At 34.5% G+C, this 22773-nt stretch overlaps 1 protein-coding gene across 1 annotated transcript; it reads right to left on the bottom strand.

Moving 5' to 3' along the window:
- Positions 1 to 211: 211 nt before the first annotated feature.
- On the bottom strand, positions 212 to 10908 carry LOC120337448 (aminopeptidase N-like). Its single transcript, XM_039405208.2, has 23 exons — positions 10327 to 10908; positions 9748 to 9869; positions 9386 to 9555; positions 8817 to 9047; positions 8356 to 8512; positions 8059 to 8190; positions 7385 to 7511; positions 6849 to 7003; positions 4478 to 4591; positions 4229 to 4363; positions 3780 to 3845; positions 3644 to 3709; positions 3365 to 3555; positions 2952 to 3046; positions 2703 to 2824; positions 2539 to 2594; positions 2290 to 2437; positions 1817 to 1902; positions 1536 to 1646; positions 1308 to 1436; positions 902 to 1087; positions 575 to 653; positions 212 to 462 (listed from the first exon to the last, which is right to left on the bottom strand). Exons 1-23 carry the CDS (start codon positions 10406 to 10408, stop codon positions 319 to 321), a joined length of 2904 nt encoding a protein of 967 aa, XP_039261142.2. The 5' UTR covers positions 10409 to 10908; the 3' UTR covers positions 212 to 318.
- Positions 10909 to 22773: the final 11865 nt, after the last annotated feature.

Genomic DNA, 22773 nt, shown 5'->3' with positions numbered 1-22773 from the left:
TGTAATAATAACATGGCGTTAACATGTTCTGCATAGTTTGGTTTCTCACTGCGTAACTGCCAAAAAGGGCTGAAAATTTCAATCTGAATAATATAATATGCAGTTTCGTGTTTCCGTTGCTCTCTCATCCATTTTTGTGTGTCGATGCTGATATTGGAATACATATTTTTGGTAGTCACTATTGGAAATTTTTATGGAAAATAAAATGATCGAAATTCTTATTCATTTTATTGCATATTCATTATTTACAAATTAAAAAACAGCTCAAACTGTACTGTAAAGTTTTCTTTATTGATGCCAGTTAGTTATTTTTTTTAATTAAACATTAGTAGCCAACCAAGCAGTAATTTTTTCTTCGTTGATTGCTCTCCAAGCTATGTTTAGTTTTGTTCTTTCTATTGCTTTATCAATAGACTGAGAAGCTGATCCCAGGTTATTCTTTCCGTCTCTGAAATTCTCCAGCTAAAACATGGAAAATATCAATAGTAATGACAAAATAAACACCAGTAGAGGAATTCTCCATTGTAAAATAGTATGGTATAAATAAAACAATTAATTGAAATATTTTACTTACCAACTGTAAATCATATTCTGTCGAAAGTCGATTAGAAATTGAATCAATCAATCTCGAAAAACGCGACGATCCACCATGCCTATCATAAGAAAAAGGGAATACATTTTTACTAACAATTCCTCGAATGATAATGCTTTCTGCTACGCTCACAATAATATTGAAATATAGATATAAAATTTTTATTTTTTATATTTGGTCTTGTTTATTATTTTATATTAGACAGTAGAAATAAGTAACCGACAGTAGAAGTAACCAACCGCATCGATATGCAACTATTATCTATATTGATTTCTATTGATTGATTTCTACTTTTCCTCGTGTACTTACACATTAACAAGAGCATCCCAGTTTTCCACCAGAAATCCCCATGCTAAATCTCTTCCGTAATCTTCCCCTCCAATATAATTCATACAACTTCTGAAAGTGTCTTGTGTTCTTATGACAGTAGGATCAATACAGTATTCCATATATCGTGTCAGAATCCAGGGTTCTTTACTACATGACATCCCGTATCTATTATTAAGCATGGTTTTAATAATTATGACACTAAATTTTACCAATAAAAAAGAAACTCACAAACCAAACTTCATTGCATTTTATTTTTTTTGAAATGCAATACTCAAAAAAATATAAAATATTTTTGAATTTTCGTCTGCAAAATATCAAGTTATCCTGAGGTGAAAGATTTTGTCCTAATTCTTACGTTTATTTATTTAAAGGAGAACCATCTTACCGCAGGCTTATTTGCTCTTGTGCATTTGTTGATTCGCCATGACGCTGCCATGCAAAATTCCATTCTTCGACTCCTCCGTTACGGATCGCTGCACAGTATACGTCATCGCGATAGGTACTGCTGATTATGCTGCATAATATAATTACTGTATGTTAATACCAAATTTTCTTTATGCCATCGTGCTGAGCAACAATATTATAGGACTAATAGTCCCTGAAAAATATCCACCTGTTATTTTCCGGATTTTGCATCCATTGCTTGAATAAATCCTTAGCTTGACTGATGCAAACCGCATTTCCATAATAACAGGATGCACCGATGGTTAGCTTCATATTGCGTCTGGATTAAAAATATAAGTAGACTATTTTCATTTATAATGTGAGCACCACAATTACAAAAATCGGTCATTTTAGCAGACTTGTGATCTAAATTTCGATTGTATTCATTGATAATTGAGACACATGTTTTTTGTATTAGAAAACGATTCCTAAAGTTCTGCTGCTTATCACCTGCTTATAAGAGCAGCATCACTTTTATCTGTTTCTTCCCATCCAAGCATTTGATATAATGGATCAACGAGTTGAACAACGTGTTTCTAAAACATAAAAGTGTTCTGCACAAAATCGTACGAGTTGGGGTTAACGTTCTTGCAAGAATAACAGAACCTACCATATTAAAGTACGTTGCTAAATATTCTAAAACGGCGAATCATTTTTGAATAAAAACGAAATAAGCTATGATAAAATATCGATAAAAATATATCGACGTTGGTTTATAGAAAACAGATTGAGTTGATTTGTAACCCAAAATTCATGGAATGAGGTGGTTAAATTATATGCATGCATAACCACAATTCGAAAAAGAGGCCATTTTAAAATAACGAACCATAAACGAACATATTTGGTATTCATTTTACTATCATTTATAGTTTTCAAGATCATCAAATAAATTGATCTGGAAATTTTAAAAATGCGGTTCTTACCGATAATTGCCCATAAGCAGGAGTTCGACTTAGCATGTATTCTAAAAATTTAACATTTTGCATGAAAACCTTCCATGGAACAAATTCTTGTTCTCGAATCATATACTTTGATAGATCCATTCCATATGTTATATCCAAGCGCCCTGGCCTGAAAACAAAGGATCACTCGCACTAATTCTCTATTTACCTATAAAACATTGTAAAATTAGAAATAATTCCACGCAACTAAATAGTCTTGCTCTTGTTTACCTGGCCAAATTGAAAACATCGCTTATCATCTGTGCACGACTTCGTTCTGGTATTTCCTGTAATATATATTTTATTTATTAATCCTAAATTGCCGAAACGGATTTTGCATGAAAAATAAAGAATTTGTCGCATATACTGACCAAAAAACTGGCTTGCACACTTACTTCAAAAGATGCTGATACAAGTTTTGCAATGATTTTATTCCACGTGTCCTCATCATAATTCACTCGGTAAAATCCAAAAGAATTAATGTTTGCCAAAATAAACTCGCTTTCAGTGATTTCCACTAAAAAAATAATAAATTTAAGATTTTTATTCTAATATTATATCAAACAACACAACAAATAAAAAATAGTATAGAAATTGAAGAAGTAAAAAAAGTTCCAAAATTGATAAGAAAAGAATATACTTACATGGTGATTGATTTGGTTCCAACCAAGTTTCTTCCATGTTGTCTGTTCCAATTTGATTGAAAGTTTTATAAGTGAAAGGGATATACCATTTATATCTGAAACGGTAAGTTTTAAACAGAAACAACCCCAAAAGTTTGCTGTAGTTAATGAATTAATATCATCAGTCGATATTGATGGAAATGGGGCGAAACAGTGTCGCATATAAAAAGTATTTGGAGCCCAAATATTGATCAGAAATTAAATTACAAAAAACTAGGTATAACAGCCTTTAATCGTACAGATCAGGATAAAAATTAGGTACTAAATAAGCGTGGCAAATCCCAAACATGGTAGTCAATATGCTTTAATCAGTTCCACGCAAAATTGAAAGTATGATAGATTCAAATATTTCACAAAAATTAAACCTTACTAACCCATATGTTTCACTTCCTGGCGTATGTACTACAGTTGCATTGTTATCGAATAAGAAATACTCTTGTGTGACTTGATACGTGTTAGTTGTCGTCTTTCGGACATTAACAACAGGATGTCCCATTTGCAACGTCCATGTTTCTAATATGATGGTCAATGTGGTAGGGAACTCCAGACCTGCTGTATCAGCTTGCTATAACAAGTGACATTTAGAAATAATAGAAAATAAACTCGTTGTCGACTATAAGACATGTGTACATACAAGTTACTTTTAAACTTACTTCTTGCCAAAATCTGAAAAGATCACTATGTGTAGCAGCCTGGTAAGCGAGTTCGTTGAGATAATTCTGAAATGCAAATAAAATTGTGTAAATTTACTGTTCGGAACATTACACAACCAATATAAAAGTACACTACCGTAAGTCCAGTAACAAAATTGTCTTCTCCCATGAAAGAATTTATCATGCGAAGTATACTTGCTCCCTGTTTTGCAAAATGAAAGTAAACTGTTATGTTATATATCACAATAGATGACATCATTATCACAACATAAATCCACATAGTATCGACTGGAACAAATCCCAAACATGAGTTTTATGTAACATTTGTTTAGTTATAAGTTAGCGAATGACAAATTTGTTGTCAGTGAACATATTATGAAAAGTGCAGCATGCTCATTGCTAGTTGAACATTAAAATTTTCCGAGGTAGGATTGTTACAAAAGCTGTGTACGGTTGTCCAATATTGATGCAAGTCATGTGAGACAACCGACCAGACTGATGCAAAATGTATGCACACCAAACGCAGCAAAAGAAAAGCTCATAAAATTTTATCACGTTGGTTATTATGTTGTCACTTTCACATACCTTTTCATAACTAATGTCGTCAAATTGAGCTGATATTTCGGTCAAACTATTAACTGGATAAACTAGAGGATGAGACGATACTACTCCATCTGCTTCAAGTGCAGATTGCATATCATCAGAAACAAACAGCTCGTTCTGAAATAAATGAATCAAATGTTCACATTTGCTTCGATACAAGATTGTGAGCTAATCAAAAACTAAAGAATGGAAATTAATTTGATGTTTGTTCAATCGCTGGAATATACTTACCGCTTTCCACGTAGGTTGTACATTCACCTGACCGATATATTCCACATAAGAAGCAAAGCCTTCGTTTAACCAAAGATCATCCCACCATACGGGACTAACAAGATTACCAAACCACTGCAAAAAAATATGAATCATACATATCACAATCATACATATTAAGTCAAATTTTTATTTATATCATAGTATGCTGATAAACCAGGATACGATAGGTTCATGAATTAAAAAAGGCTGCTTTCCCATGCGTATTTGAGGATTTAAATCTGCAGTGACTGTAAACTTAAAACATCTTCAAGAAATAAGGCAATGTTGAGTGATAGCCTACATATAGATTATATAGCGTGTAGAATATCAACCAGAAATTTAACTCAAACCAACTTAGAAGCTAGAGAAGATCTATAAATTATGCAAATATGTGAATGCACACAGATATCTGAAGCAATATTTTTTCTTGGGGCTGTCGTTAGTTAAAATTTACCCAAGTAAGTTCAGGTAAGTAAGTAAGTGTTTCGTACCCGAGACCGTAGCCCACTACCTATTGCAGTGTCAACGATATAACCATCAAAGAAGACCAGTCATTAGCAAAGCCAGAAAACTTTAATTGGAAATGACTTTGGAATAGGCTTGCACGTAATTTACGGATTTACGGAATTACGGAATTATTTCGAGTTACGGAAGCGAAGTTACGAATTACGTAAAGTCGTAATTATTGGTCGAGCGCTTTGGCAATTGAAACGAGCTCTTTTCAGAGCAGCCAATTCCGTCGATTGTAAAAAATTAAAGTTTAATAAGTAGAAGAAGTTAGAGTTCCGGTATTCGCAGCCGTTTTTCTCTCTCTTGTCACGCAGGTGGGGAAGGCATAACGCGTTGCCCTTTACTAATCTATTATCAACTTATCTAGCATGGCCAAGGTACATATTAACCGTAGATAATGCCGTGATAATTAATGTCGCGCTTATCAAACAGCAATATGACGACGGAAGAGAAATTGCGTAATGAACCGACGCAACTTAGTCTTTTCGGCATCGGTAAAGCGATTGAGCCGGCAGAGAGACGACGGGATTTCCCGTGTTTATTCTGCGCGAGAACCATTTTCTATTACAGAATCTTGATGTTCTGTTACCGGTTTTATCGTTAAATATCTCTCCAGACATGGCCTTGCTCAATATGTTTTTCACAATGCCTCGCAACATTTCGGCCAAATATGATTAAATGTCTTTACCAAATGCGGCAACTTATTTTGATTCATCATCGTCTCGAATACCGCCAGCATTCGACCAAACTTGTGTCAATCTTGGCCGATAGGATTGTCGACTTGAGTTAGAAAAATAAATTAATATTTTCGTGAGTGCAAAATAAATGTCACAAAATGCATTGTTTTGCGATATAACTTTGTATTTCCGGAGAAGGCATGTCATCTAAGTACGGTATTTAAATTATGCGCAAATAATTAGTATTTGATCTGAATTATCGCAAATAATGTTATAATATTTAGGCCGCGAAATGATTTAATGTAAAATGAAGCATGGTAATCGGAATATCGTCAATAACTCGGCATCAATAAATATTATAAAATGCTAACTAAGTAGTAAAGTCGGATATTGTATAAAAACGGTGAAATAACAAGTCTGATTAATAAATTAGAAACCCGAAATTTTTATTTAATACGAAAGTCCTATTAATACGCTAATACGATTTAAAAAAAGTCAACTATCGTTTCATAAATATCCGTATACCAGTGTCGGTAATGATAAAATTGATCGCATAAAATTGGGTGATAAATATGATAAAGGAAAATCAAAGCTAACACAAAAGATAAAAATCAGAATAAAATTAATTTGAATTCACTCCTTGATATTTGTCTTTAACACCTGTCGCCGGCGTGTAGTACTGCCGGGAATATGAAAACCAAACTTCGATGTCCCATTCGGAATAGAAGTGGATTCAATTGGTTGTTATGATAGGTTTAAATGCGTGAAAAAAATATCGAAATTACGGGGTCATTACGTAATCGATTTGGCCGTAATTACGGAATTGATTTTTGTCAATTACGTGCAAGCCTACTTTGGAAGAAGTGCTTAGTAACATGGACATTATTGACACTGTTATCGAATTTGTTTTGTCTACGGGCAGAAATGTTTAGAAATAATTACTTATTGTAATTGATTCAATTGCATAATTATTTATTCGTAAATATTGTATTATATGTTAGTATAGTATTTTTAAATTTGAATTGATCAAAGGCGCAAAAGACCACTGAAGTTATAAGCGCCATAAAGCATATAACAACAACAAGTAAGTCCAAACCTAGTTAACCATTATTAGTTGCCAAAAATATAATGTGAATCAAGATGTTAATTGTTTCATTTCAAACCTGATGGCCAAGTTCATGACTAATGATTCGTGTGACTGTCTGTTTGTCAAAAACTGACGACGTATCTTCATCATACAGAAGATAAACATCCCGATATAGAACAAGTCCCCAATTTTCCATGGCACCAGCTCCAAAATCAGGGGCCGCTGCTTGATCTTAAGAAAAATATGCAAGTATCCTAACCTATTCTGGAGTAAAATAATCCTGCAACCGAACTATGTCTAATTTCTTAATAGGATATATAGCATACAATATAGTTCCACCTGTGAAGCAAACTATCATCATACAAATCAGTTTTTTCGAAAAAAAAGCTTGTCCGCTAAAATATGAAAATTTATCAACGAAACATGGTCTGTCTACTAACATGGATACAAAGATCATTAAAATACCCATAAAAATATTAATATAACAGAGACAAAAAGGTGCCTCGGATGCGATGGGAAATTTTGAATAAATGATAATAAATGAACTTATTACTCGCTGATGAAAGCACTCCGGTTCTCCAAATTTGTTAATTATATATATATATTTCTCACCAGATTTGGGCAGAGGGTAGGGAACAGAAAAGTAGCCTTGGAAAAATTCAAGAATTCTTGGGGTGATTATTGAGGCATATTCAGCTTCACCGTTGTCTACAGCTGCGGATCTTGCATATGTTCTAGTCTGTAACAGAATAAGTAAATCGATCACATTACTAGATTTTAGAATAATTTTTGCTTTAGATATGACTGATTTTATCGGAAGCAATAACCAGTTGTTTGCTTAGTATGGTCATCGTTGATTAATTTACCTAACAAGCAGGATAAGAATGACACGGCCTGACAGGTAAAGTAAAGTTACAACAGGCCACACCGGCTGATTTTCATCTTGCCAAATAATTTTAAATAAATTTAAAAGATATGCATTTTTATATACAACAAAGAATGGTGATAGAGAAAAAGTTTTGAGACAATTTTCATTCGTAATATTAACACAAAAATCACAATAAATGACACAAAGCATAAAATAACATATGCTATCGAACTCGGCTAGTTTGCGGGAAACTAAAAACCATGAGTTCAACTCTTGCCTTCCGTTGGGTTCTAAAATCCATGATTATGACGTTGAGGTTGGCAACTTTAATACGGTTAGAGAACCTTGTCCGTGACGTTTCGAATGAGTGAAGAATCGAATTAAATGAACGAATTATAGCGTAATAGCAAGTACTCACCTCGACACCTGAGACGCTCTTCGTTTCAACGTACGAAAAGTCGCAGACCACAAGAGCAAGAAGATAAGTTGACATCGGAACTGTCTCAGCAAATGTTGTTGAATTCCACAGATCTCCATCGATTGTTTCCAACTAGAAATGGGAAATTAGTATATGTTTAGAAACTATCAAACTCACTTTCACAAAACTGCATCCCTTAAGATATTAACTAAACGTCATATTTTGAGTAAAACGCCTAATTAAAATTTCTCCATTGTGAGTAATTTTTGTAAAAAAAATTTCATATCAATCAATTACCTTGTGAGATGTTTCAGGCATGTTTGACACCGCAAAATAACCAGAATTGGCCTTGTGCCACAAAGTAATGGTGAAATTCGCTTTGAATCCAGGTTCATCAAAACACGGGAAAGTCTCACGGGCTCCTGTGGTCTCCATTTGGCTCACAGCCACTACCCTGTTCGAGTAAGTTTGTATTACAATTACAATATTTTAATATTTATTAGTTTGCTAAGAGAAATTTGTTGTTCGCTAATTGCATTGAAATATCTTCTGAATAATCCATCCAAAATAATAAAATTTTTCAAAGATCTGGTAAAATGAAAATTGCAAAATGAAATGAATTTTTACAGTGCCATGATTTACAGTAAAATTTTCAATATATCGGTAGAAAATGCTAAGAAATATAAATCTGTTTCGTTTTGGGTCCAAATTAAGTTTTTCATATGCACAACAGTATATTGTCAACTTTATTTACGTACCTGAGTTCGCCAGCCGGGTTGTAGTACTCACTACGATATATTCCTGTCAGATCATCAGAAAGTTCTGACTCATAGTTTGTAACCGTCAGCGTGTAAATTTTACCAACTTCGCAAAGATTTTCACTTTCAAATACCATAAATTCATTTGGTTGATAATACATCATACTTTTTATTGGGATGGTATTTTCGTTTTCAGTCAAAGTAACTTGAGATTGTGTATAAACCAATTTTCTGAAATGCAAAACACATTGTTTCCGGCACACTATGGGAATGTTGAATTGATTATAAATGTGGTACTCTTTGTTTGATGATGATATCGTGTAAGAAAAATTGGGAGGTTACTGATACCCACAAAATAAGATAGACAATGGTTAGAGTATAGATTTTAACCATGTTGACAACGAAAAAAAAAATGTTAGTGAAAAGATTATACGTATGTATGCAGCGCCGATTCTACTTCCTTTTACTCCAAGTTGAGCTTTGCTCTTGCACAGACAGCAAACGTAAGTTATCTACGTAAAGGCAAAGATAAAATATAATAAACGTGCAAGCTTTGTTTTTGTTCATACCTGCTATGCAAAATGATGTATTTCGTTGCTGTTTCACAGCTAAACGTTACGCTCGATGTTCCATAAAACATATATTTTCCATCAGCATTCATTTCGAGTACAGGGCGAATATCAATATTATATGAGATAGGTAAGTGATCGTGCGAAATTCTAAACGCTGTCCAAGGACCCTGTAGGAACACAATGTTCATGAAAAAATTAGCATTGTGCCACCAAAGCTGCAAACATGGTCAAGGTACTGAATATCGTTATTTGAATTATAGAATAACCTCACTTCGAAACGATGATTCAAAAATTGAAAATTTCTGTGAGCAATATATTTTACCGCTAGAAATAATTATTATTGTTACGCAAAGACTTACCGTCGGTGCTTCTGTAATAGGAGTTGATGCGGTTGATGACTTTGTGGTGGTAGATTTAGTCGTCGTCTCATCCTGAACTACTACATTGCATGTAGGTCGAGCAACCAATCCAATGAGCAAACCTTTGAAAAAATCGAAACTTCACTTTAACTTTATATCAGTGTTATTTTGGTGATTTGCGCAGAACTAAGGCCAAAATGACCTAATAGCAAAATTGCATTTGCTATATATTGAAATATATTGATTAATAAACAAGGCATTCTCAGTAACTTACATTCTATAAAACTGAATTGCAGAGGCTGAAGACAGGTATATATATTGTCTTGATCATATTTATTTAATAATCTATATATCATTGTATTTTAACTGCGATTATATATATATATATATATATATATTTGGGACCTCACGTCTTTTCTTTTCTGGCGCATAAGGCTCTGTGGGACTGACCGTACAGGAAGTGAGCATCGACTTACATTTTTTAAAATCTTAGTTGATGTAGGTGATTTGTTAAAAGTCGCCAGACCATTCATTCTTATTTTTTTCTCAACTAATATCAATGAAAAGGAGCGAACTCACCTTCTATAAGAAGAAGAAGTGCTACAACAACAACAAGAATTATTACTCGTGATTTACTCAAATAAAACCCGCTATCTCCCATTGTGTAAATCACTATAGCGAATGACCTAAAAATACTAAATTATAATTAGAAACGTTCACTCTTTGCCTGAACAGTAAGCAATAGACTACAGATTATCCCTAATAACTGATAGAGATAACAAATAATTTTCTGATTCGTTGTAACTTTCATACCATCCTGCGCTAAAAATTTTCTTATCATATTGAAAGCTGCGTCGAAAATTCAGAGACTTATCTCGCGATACATATGAATTCATACAAAGCTTAAAACATACATTGTTTGCCCATTGCACAGAACCAACAACCGTTACATGGTTGCTCAGTGTACTGACTAGTTGACTCATAAATATAATCAATAAATCAAAGTCCTTTTTGGCGTTTCGTTCTGCGGAATGACAATGCATTTTTATCGAGACTCTCTGCGTACTTCGTGCCTTCATGAAAAAGTTATAGTATTTTCACTTGAAAATGAAATCCAAATGCCACCCGACGATTGCCTGCAATTATCACAGAAATAATATCATTCGTGAATATTATCTTCACCCTAGTTAGAGGAATCTCCAATCAAAATGATCCCGCATGTTGATGACAATAGGGGTTGGTTAGTGAAAAAAAAAGGTAAAATTTTGTTATCTCGATTTTCGCTCGAGCTTTTGCTTGATTTTTTCAATGTGAATTCAACCGTCAAAAAGCATAAACAGAGCTTTTTTCCGGCTATTTTTCTGAAAAACATCGTAAGACGTTCTGTTAATTATCACGCTCGATTAGTTGCCAAGAAGAACAATGCGTCAAAACAGCAACGCTTCATCCTTTTGGTAACCTACGTCGTAATGTTTTTCTCTATTAACATAAGGAAAATTTTATCATGTAGTTTATCATCAAATAAGCGGTTAACATGGTGTAGGTAAACAATGTCGACAAACACTCTAAGCTTCCAGTACAATCAAAATGCTAGAATAAGAATGGATGCGAACGCAAACGTTCGCGCGCCAAGCACACACATTTTGGTTTCTTTCCGACTGCCTGAACATATCAGAAATAGCTAATCACTGACCCCCGCGTTACAAAGTGACCCACCATGTTGTTTCGGCCTCCGTCACGAATTAATACAAGAAAGATACTAACATTTTAGAAATAAAATTGATAATAAAACTGACGTAAATTCGGTCTAACAATAAGTGAACTCCTTATAGCATATCGGTATTCAGATACTGCCCACAATGCTGTTACAATGTTTATTGCAAGACTACAACACAATTGATCTGTTCATTTCTCGCAACTTGTTTTGTTGCAGTGGTTCCCATTCTACGGACCGTGAACCTAGGGTGCGTCATAGATTGTTTTTGGGAATATACGAAAACCAGAAGCTATTTTGCAGCTTATTCTTTTCCCGTATACAGTTTTCCGTTGGGAAAATAAAATTTTATTGCTTTAAATTTACGACTACATAAATCTGAAATAACGATCGAGCCGAATAATAATGACTTTTATACAGTTGAAAGCAGATCGAAAAATATAATTTTCCCAGAGTGGAATTCTTCCAAACTCGTTTAAAACAAATAAATATTTAGCATTTCATTAGAAACGTATTTTCGGTAGAGCTCGACCGATATCACTTTTTGGCACCGATACCGATAACGATATATCGGCCAACTAGTGACCGATAACCGATATCGACATACCGATATCTACAACCTGAACCCGCAGTAAATACAAATAGAAAGAATCATTCAGTTTCAGACTTCCAGTCAACTAAAAATTTATGTTGAAAAATAAAGCAGTCCTACACAGTGCTTGCATCATTAATAAAAGTTTCACAGCAAATAATAAGAACACACATTAATGCACAAAAGAAAAAAGGCAGTCAGTAAAAAGCTTATAGCAGTCCATTTTGATCCATACAGTAGTAGGTGGGAGTAGGCTTGCACGTAATTTACGGAATTATTTCGAGTTACGGAAGAGAAGTTACAAATTACGTAAAGTCGTAATTATTGGTCGAGCGCTTTCGCGTTTGAAACGTGAAAGTTTAACGAGTAGAAGAAGTTAAGTTCCTGTATTCGCAGCCGTTTTGAGTCGGCATGACGCGTTGCCACCCCGTTTGAGCGTTTGATTTCACGGTCAAAACGATATTATTATAAGCGTTATCACCGTAACGCAATTAACACCGACAGACTTTTTTGTCTTCACGATTTGGTATCTTTTTATTCGGCGCTGATAATGATAAATAAGAATGTGTAGTAGTTGATTGTAATTCCGGAAGGCGTTTTTTTCTTTCTCTCCGTGAAACAGACATGAGACGAATTTTACCGCCACTATAAGCGCTCAAAAGGAGAGAACGCTAGGCTACTTTCTTTTCCCGACTCAATCACTTTTATATACAAATCACAGCGCCATAAAAAACAAAATAGAATTTATTAGCATTAATTTACAACGAGTTACGGGTACGAATTTATCGCCGGCTGAATAATTAATATTTGATCTAAGTTTATCGCAAATAATGTTATAACATTTAGGCCGCGAAATGATTTGATATAAAATGAAGCTCGGAATATCGTCAATAATTCAGCATCAATAATTATTATAAAATGCTAACTAGGTAGCAAAGTCGGATAATGTAAAAAACGGAGCAATAACAAGTCTTCGTCGCGAGGCAAGCGCAGGTATAATCAAACGAGAGAATACGCTTGTCGTTGATTAATAACCTAGAAACCCGAAATTTTTATTCAATACGAAAGTCGATTTTAAAAAAGGCAATTATCGTTTCATAAATATCCGTATACCAGTGTCGATAAATACGGTAATGATAAAATTGATCGCATAAAATTGGGACGGTTAATTTGCGAAGGTGATAAAGGAAAATTAAAGCGAACACAATAAAATAAGATAAAAATCAGAATAAATTTTATTTGAATTCTCTCCTTGGTATTTGTCTTTAACATGTCGCCGGCGTGTAGTACTGTCGGTAATATGAAAACCAAACTTCGATATCCCATTCGGAAAAGAAGTGGATTCAAATGGTTTTTATGATAGGTTTAAACGTGTGAAAAAATATCGCAATTACGGGGTCATTACGTAATCAATTTTTCCGTAATTACGGAATTGATCTTTGTCGATTACGTGCAAGCCTAGTGAGGACGCAAGATATTCGAAGGCGAGGATTTTGCGCCGCACGAAGAGATAAAAGAGAGAGAGAAATATAGAAGAGAACTCTCTGTTCATTGAAAGGCAAAATGAGAGAAGCGGAAAAAAGAAAACGCTCGGCCGCAGATATTTTCCGGGGAATAATACTCATTTTTTAGAACGTGGAAAAGCGACTAACGCTGATATATATCGGCCAGATATATCGGCCGGTTGGGCCGATATGATATATCGGCAAACACGCAATATCGGCCCGATATATCGGTTGGCCGATATATCGGTCGAGCTCTAATTTTCGGCAATTCATATAAATGCGAATCTGTGTTTTCAGAATTTTAAAACACAGAGTACCAGAAATCGCCTCAAAAGCTGAAAACTATACAATACTATATAATATTATATAGTATACAAATAACCGTTGTCTTAATAAACTTCAACGTGAAATAACTAATTTTGTTCGATAGGTTTGGTAACGTGTGTTATACATGAACTGCCAAAATATGCACATGCATACATATAAGTCAACCAAACAAAGCTCATGTCATATGCCTATACCATATAGGTTCATTCCGATGATATACATACACGTCAATTCAATTTATATGCATATACCCTACGTACATGCTGTACCAATGCCTCTGTATATTATAGGCATAACCATAGATACATATTCAACCGTTCCTAGTTAAGGATAAATACATATGGGAATTCGCACCACAATATAATCGAATTAAAATTTCTCATTTTGGTCAATTTAAATGGCCTGATTATATATCTTTTTATATATCTTCATACCAGCCAAGAAGCGTTGATTCTGTTCACAACGCTGATTTATCATGCCTGTACTTTTTGGTGGATTGTGATATTGTGCCATTTATTCCATACTCTACTTACTACTATATTGTTCTATTCTCACGTCAGTTATTTTAAAACTATATGGCTCGACGCCCAATTGCGTCCTTTCTCTAGAGCGCCGTACAATAATTTCCTTTGCAGCAATACCCAATTGAGCAAATAATAGTACATTTAGGAGTAGTTCTGTCAATAAGAGCAATACTGTATGAGATGCAGAATTATCAATTTCAATTTGTGTTTGGATTCATTATATATACGTCAATTCAGAGTTCAGTGATTACTAATAATCTTACTCCTCAATGTTATTTCCTGAATTTACTGAAAGAGAATTTCAACTTAGTTACCCAACAAATATTTTGATTCCTTTGAAATGACAATTCACCAGTCTTGAAAAAAATGCACCACGAATGTTGTTTTATTTGCTGCGTCCCGCCAGTGCAAAATAATACTTTCTGCCACGGTCGTCATTAAAACCAATCTAGATGATGAATAAATGTTGAAAAAAAAATTTGGGTAGCAGTTTCAAAATTTTCTAAAATTTGATAAACTTTTAAAAAATATAAGCAAGCTCACACATAGAATTTAACCGAAATTGCTTGTGAGTGTCTTTGAAATTTTGTTTTCAAATATTTTTTCACTTTTGCGTTAGAGAAGGTTTCGTAGCACAAAAGTTTGAGAAACACTGATCAGCATCTGCGTTTTCATGTTTTTTCGTGTTTTTTATGACATTCTATATTAACTCACGATATTTACATAACATAGTAAAAAATTAATAGCTGAATTTTAATATTCTTAATTTGTCGCCAGTTTACTACCAATGTCCAAACAATAGTCTAATCCAGAGAGAATTTAAATGTATCTTTACGCCTACGTAACATGTAGAGGCTTACCACATAATCACGTTCAGGATATAGTGATGTATTACATCTGCTTTACACTTGTCGTATTTTGATTAGTAACCGTTTTGGAGTTTCTGTAAGCGAAAGAACATGACCATATTTTGTCAGCAAGCTTAGCTTTATCTTACAAAAATAATCTGGTCATGTTAATATATTTCAAAAAATGTAACGTGAGTAATGATAATTTTGCCTTAAAGTTTGGCTTGGTTAGTTTGTCAACAGTTTAATAGTTTATTCAGAAGAGGATTTCAATATCATTGTACACTCTAGCATGGGGGTTCTCAACCTGAGGTTCGCGATTTTGGAAGATTTTCAGGGGTACTTTGATAGCAGTTGAGTTTTCATGCGTTGCTATTTTTTAATTTCCTTTACTACCAGAGGAAAATGCGTGCCGATTGAAACTCAGCGTAGTTTTCCCTGATCCTGTGTTGTTGTGACGCAACAATGTGGAATCTGCGGCTTTGCAGCCAAAATGTGGAATCTCAGAATACAATGTGCTGCAAACATTGCAGAAAGTGATTTGCTAATTGAAACTTAAGAGAGAGATTTATTTAGAATTTTTGTTGGGAGGGGGAAAAGGGTAATAACATCAACACGACGATTTAATTTAGTTACTGCTTGTTGTTCCAGCGAACTGTTATTCAATATATTACCACTTTGTTTGGTGTCTGATTACTGGGGGTTCGGGCTGATTGTTTCATGATTCGGGGGTACTTAACAGGGAAAAGGTTGAGAATCCCTGCGAGTCTAGCATAATGTTATGAGCTATCTTATCTCTGTGAGGGCATTATGACATCGTAGATTGCTAATGCGCCTCAATCTGTTAACGGTTTTTAAAATTTGTACAAGCGATGACAACTTCATCAACTTTTGCTTGACAGTGTGCAATAGTAATTCTAATTTTAATCCAAATCAAGCCAGCTCACCGGGTATGTTGTGATTCTAATGCAAGGGTTGCCAAAGCGCGGGCCAATAACGCCTCACGTAACGATTTAAAATGGCCCGACGAACTTTGGATTTTACCAATTCAATTTTACCGTTATCTTATGTATACGTACCGATATTGGGATTACATACGGCAGATTTTTAGGTATCAGCCATATATTAAGAAAGCTTAAAGATGTCACAAAACGAAAAATAGACACTGAAAACAGACGGCCTTATTTCTTCATTGAAAAGAATTAAAATTCAGCGATTTGTCTTCTTTGCCAACAAAATATTCCAGTCTTTACTTTACGCGCCATTATGAGACGAAGCATTCTTCAAATTATGATTTCAAATTTAAACAAACATGTTCAAAAAATGTCAAATGAAAATGAATCTACGTTACTGGTCAGTTATATTGTAGCCCACAACATTGCCAAAAAGAATCGCCCGTTTGTTGAGAGGGAATTTTTCCGCGAATGTATGCTGCAAATTTTGGAAGTCGTTTCTCCTAATATAAAAGTAAATTTTCCAGCATCAGTCTTTCTAGCAACACAATTATGAACCTTAACAAATCAAAACTTCGGACAAGACTGACAAATAATCACTTGAATTCTTTATTGCGAATACAATGTAATGAATTGGAGCCACGTTTTGAAGATCTGATTTCGAGCCCACCCGAATTAGAAGAATATATATACAAAAATACACAACTAAATTATGTTGGCATTTTGTTTTTTCTATTTACATACATCGGGATATTTTTTGTGTAAAACACAAAAACAAGCCATATATACGACCCCGTATGCCAGATGAGTAGGTGACTTCATTAGTCACTATCAGCTGCGAATTCCGTGTTGAAAGTCGTGCTTGTTAGTGCTCGGATATTCTATCACCCAACTATTCTAATGATTAATTTTATTACATGACAAACTGCGATGCTAGGTGTATCTAAAATCAGGCTTGCAGTTTATTTTAGTGCTTATTTTCCCCAGTTGTGCCGTGGCGCCCTTTTTGCCGCTCCCCTTTGTGGCCCGCAAATATCATTCTGCTTCGAATTTTGACCCGCGGCCACTCAACTGTAATATCAAACATATGACTGTACATGCATACAGTCGGAATGGATAGGTTAAAACAACACTTTTGGTCATGTGTCATGTGAGTATTCGATCGGCGACATATGTTTATTGCTATTGACTGCAAACGTATAGCCGTACTCTTTAATTGCCATATTACTGAATTTAACCATGCAACACTACAGAAATAAAGTAAATCTTTATGTGAAGCGTGAATCATTATAACCTGTGGTTAGAAGCTTCTATTCCGCCCATTCAACGGTTCCGTGCTTCTACGTAGGTTTAGTATTGCTACAGAAACGCGTATATTATTTGTAACTATAGTATATATAAGGTAGTAGCAGTGTGTTAGCAAAAAAATAATCACGTGCACGTTCCGATTACATATAGTAGTAGCCTAAACAAACCAGAAATGGCAAACAAATGAAATTCCAAGTTGACGTACTGAAGATGGAGATGTTGTTGTTTCGTAAAATCGCTTTGACCAACTAATTAACGAATCGATTTAAAATATTCAGCTCATCGTTCTATTTTCGATAGAAAGTTTGTGCACTTTTTTGTATATATTATTTTCAATTTCTCATCAACCCCACGATGATAAATATCTCCCCTCATTTTTTGTATTGATTACAATGGCAAAAATGGTAATTACCATATAAATGTCTCACTGAGTAAATTTGACGTGTAACGCGTTGCGTGGATGCGTAAAAACAAGGAAAACCACATCCCAATTTAGGCATTTTGTATAGTTAAGCTGTAGATTTCTAGAATCGCACTGAGAAAATCCAATGAATATTTGTAAGCTTCCAATGGAAATAGCAAGCTATTTTAACCCTAACTTTAAAAGCGACCTTTTCAATTGTAAAGCTTCGATCAGATAGAAAATCGATGCAGAAACCCACAAAATACATTGTAGTGAACGTTATTGTAGTGAATATCGTTATTTTGTCTATTTTTACATGGTGAAGCTATTTTTATCAAAATTGTCAACCTTAATTAAACAATAAGATATTTTAAACAATGTTCATTGAAATATTTTCGGTTTGACGTATAGCTTATACCAAACGTAACGCGCCATAGAAAAAGTGAGAGAAGGATCTCTGAAATTAGTTGCGATTTGACGTCTTTTTCCGTTTCAATTTCGCTCCATCAGTTTGTTGAAAATATCTATTCTTGCTCATGATCCAAACCTTGTTGGACTTTGTTGTTGATTTAAATTAGTATTTGTACATTGATAATAAAATTTCATTCTAAGTACGATTCTATGTTATAAGTTGAAAAGATTTTTATGATGGATCCACTTCCGTAATGACATAAAGTTAAAATGTTACCTACATAACAAGAGTATTAATTCCGTATTATTACTGTGTCATAGTAGAGAATTGCTAGGGTCTGGTATTAGTCCAAACTCGGGCAATGCACTGGTTAACATTTAGTGAAAAATTAGTCCACACAAAACGTTTCGTTATAGGAAATGATTCATGTTACACGTAGTATGCGGGTATAAACTGGTGTTTTGTGTCAGTTGATATAAATTAATGATTTTTTGGTAAACAACGGTTGCGTGCGTAATAAATGTTTATTTGTCTGCCATTGTTATAGTTGCTATATGTGCTTTGTTAGTGGTAACAGTTTGATCAGGAAGAGGCCAAAATATATTTATCACTTAGACAGGCGGCACAGGCCACTTACAAAAGCGCTAAAATTAAGGAATAGAATCTCAATTTCATTTTATCTTTCATAACGTGTCATGTCATTACAGTGTTGCCCTTTGTAGTAGGTTTGCTCACGTTTGCCCTTTTGTAGCAAGTCAGTCAAATAGGAAGGTATCGATGTAACTTTAGAATACCTGTAACATGATCTGCTTATGTGATTCGGCGCAGTAGAATTGTGTGTGAGCTATCTTCCATCTTTCTGTTATTTATAGTATGTAGTTTTACAATGTTTTAATTTGTAGTCGCTAGTCAGTTGTAGTGTGAGAGCTATCCACAAAAATTCAAGTCGCAGAGGGAGACTACATCTGTGGCGAAAGATAACTTTTAGTGATTTATAGTAGTATTAACAAAATTATGGTAATGTAAGAATATATATTTCGTTATTTCAGAGATGATTCAATATGGTCCGTAGGAAACGTTGTTGCATGGCATTTTTATGTCTACTAGGTCTAGTATATTTGATCAAACATATAGATTACATACGCACTGAGACGGAATATAGCTCCAAAATCGCGGAAACAACGAATTGTTGTCAGCTAATGAAAAAAGAATGTCTAGCTTGTCAGATGTCAATGAAGGTGGAAGACTTTTGTGCGCATCACGGAGCTTTCTTACACTGTTCCATTTGCTCCATATGTGAAAAAGAAAACACAAAACGTGAAGATGAAATAAAAAGCTTACACCGCAAAAGCTATTGTAAAGAAAATCCCGGTACTGACAAATGCCAATATAATATTATGATTGCAATCGCACTGTATCCAGGACAAGGTTTAGCTGAATTTACATGGTCAGTGATAACAAAGTATCTCAATATTACGAATATGGAAGACATTTACATTTTCCCAACTGATTCAATCAAAAGTGATGAAGTGGAACTAAGGAAAACATATGGATTAAGAGTGAATATTGCAGCACCTGTTCAACTAGAGAGCATACACAAAACAATTCTTGAGGCTTTTTTAAAGTCGGAGTACAATATACTATTCATACTGAAAAGCGATATGATATTTTCAAAACATTGGCGGATTTTTATTGAAAACAATATTTTACTGACAAGTGGATATTTATCGCTGTACCATCCATCATATTATCATAATTCGACTTCAGACTGTGAGATCTTTAATGGGCATTTATGCGAAGGAGTACCAAATGGATTCCAAGGATATGGTGTCGCAGTAACTCGGAACTTCGTCAAATATATTTTATCAAATCCAGCTCAAAGTTTAGAGTCGTTGGATATTTTCGATGGTAAGAAAATTCGTTTTTTCTATCCCACAAAATCGTTGGTTATGCACATTGGTCAAAGTAATCAATCAAATTCGCATTGTGGACTGAACACAAACCCACATAGATTTAGCAGATGTGAACTTCCAGATTGGATACAAATTGGCGTTGAATTTTATTCCGATAGGTGCACGAATCCAAACGAACAATTCCAATTGGGAACGAACTTAACGGGTCGTTTCTGGACTAGGCCGGCTGTTTCGTTCTCCCTTTACGGTACTCGACCAAGATATACGCATTTAGCAATGCTGAATGCGAAAAGAATGTCCAGCATTTATCCAGGCTGGAAAATGTGGATTTTTTACGACGACACTGTGCCCGAACAAGTGTTACGAGATCTCTGTGAATACAACGTACGATTCATTAATATGACGGGATCACCGATCAAAAACAAGATGTCATGGCGTTTCCTAGTTGCTTCAGAACCAGTAGAAATATATGCTATACGAGACATCGACTCCTGGATTTTGGCACGAGGTAAAGCTGCAGTTGATGAATGGATAAGATCTGGTAAAAAATTTCATGTTATGAGAGATCACCCGTTTCACGCAAGGCACCCAATGAATGGGGGTATGTGGGGTGGGGTTCACAGTGCAATACCAGAAATGAGAGACTTGCTTTTGAAAAGAAATTTACCTGACGCATACATACAAGATATGTCATTCCTTCGTGACGTTGTTTGGCCTAAAGCTAAAGAATCCGTATGGGCCCATGATTCGCATTCAACAGGCCTTTTCGGCGAGGATCATCCGTTTCCACTAGATATGGAAGATCCTAGATTTTTTGTTGGTAGTGTTAATTGATGACTAAGCTAGTAGTTCAATTTTTTTAAATAAAGTCACTGTGAAACGTACTCTGAATATACGTATCTAAATTTGCAAATGTCAATCATCAATTACGACATAGGCTATTTATTTTGTTATGAGTGGTAGTGTAATACGTCACTAATCCTTGTTCACGTAAACAAATTGTCGTACCTTGAATGATATGGCGATTTGTGTTAAGAGTCGTACTTTTCCTCATTTGAAAGTAGTTAAGTGTCCAACTACTCCTAATTAATTGGCTAATCAAGGTGACACTGGTAAACAAACATTCGGTGCTCATTCTTGCATGTTTTGTCGTGCAAAGAATTACAAGTGTATTATTGGTAACTAGTCATAGTAGAGTGGGTTTAGCAGGAATTATATTATAGCGAGGATAATAGTAAAATGACAAGTAGATATTGGCCCCTGCAAGAATTGGGGGAGTAAATTTTGCACAGCCGATTAAGGGCATTTACATTTATGCCAATCCAATTTTACCATCAGCAAATTAAATTCCTGTATATCTACGAATCTTTAACGGAGTTCACCAATACAGAACGAACATGCTAAAACTTGATATATATTGATTTGCTGCGATAGCTCATGAAATTCTCGTGTCGGTAATCTAATATAAAACCGAAATTTGTAGCTCATTCATAGATCGCAATCAACTGAAATACATATTCAGCCAGTCTAAATATGCAAATATTCCATCCAAAATATAGTAGTCTCAGTTCAGCGGCATTATGTAAGTATTTTACACAAACTCAAATGAGCGACCGTTTGCCTACCGTTGTAAATCTTAGACAAACAATTTCAAATAATGTTGTTTATTTTTAAAACGACCCGACTGAATAATTGTTTTCTCCATTCATTTCAAAGAATGGATGACCGTTGGAAACAAAATCAATCGCGACAATCTGTTACAACTGCGGTTCAGGGCAATTACTGATATATATAGCATCAGCCAGAAACCCTAAACAGGTTATATTGCGGAAATGTTGAATAGCCATTTCAGTTATAACGCTTTTGTTAGCATTGCCCACATAAAGGGAACTGCGTTGAAAATAACTAGTTATCATGTATGTATATTAGCTTGGCTTTAATGCATCTGATGACAATGACTTGATGATTTCCTGCTTTCGGGTCATCACAATATTCGTATTCTGAGCTGGCCTTTTGTGGGATACTTACTGACTGTATCGAATGACTGACAGTCGAATCACATTGTTATGAGCTGATAACGTATAGTGGTACTGGTACTGCTTGGTTATTACATTTCGGAAACAAGATCCGGAAATTAAATAGGTTACCGGATCTGTCGTAAACGATATTCTCTCTTGGTCATTGTTGCATACAATATTAGATAAGTTTATTTCGACTCCATAATCAGCATAAAAGGCGATTAAATGATTGATAAAAACAAATAAAATAAAACTGATTATGATATCAGAAGAGCAAACAAAACCTTGGATAAGGTTTAGAACGTACACAATATAAGCTGGAAGGTTTTGTCAAAAAGAAGTGGTACGTGCTCACTCACCTAAAATTATTAAATTTATTCACACACACACCCATAGGGCTATAATAAAGTTAGAAAAAAGAGCTTTAGATAAAATTTATAATAAACAAACAAAAAAATAAATAAGTAAATAGAAAGAAATTGAAGTGAGGAGTTTCCCAACTTTTTGTC

Source organism: Styela clava, chromosome 10 (assembly GCF_964204865.1).
Source record: "Styela clava chromosome 10, kaStyClav1.hap1.2, whole genome shotgun sequence".
NCBI classification, from domain to species: Eukaryota; Metazoa; Chordata; class Ascidiacea; order Stolidobranchia; family Styelidae; genus Styela; species Styela clava.
The sequence above is the reverse complement of the archived record's forward strand: the minus strand, read 5'-3'. Positions and strand labels throughout refer to the sequence as shown.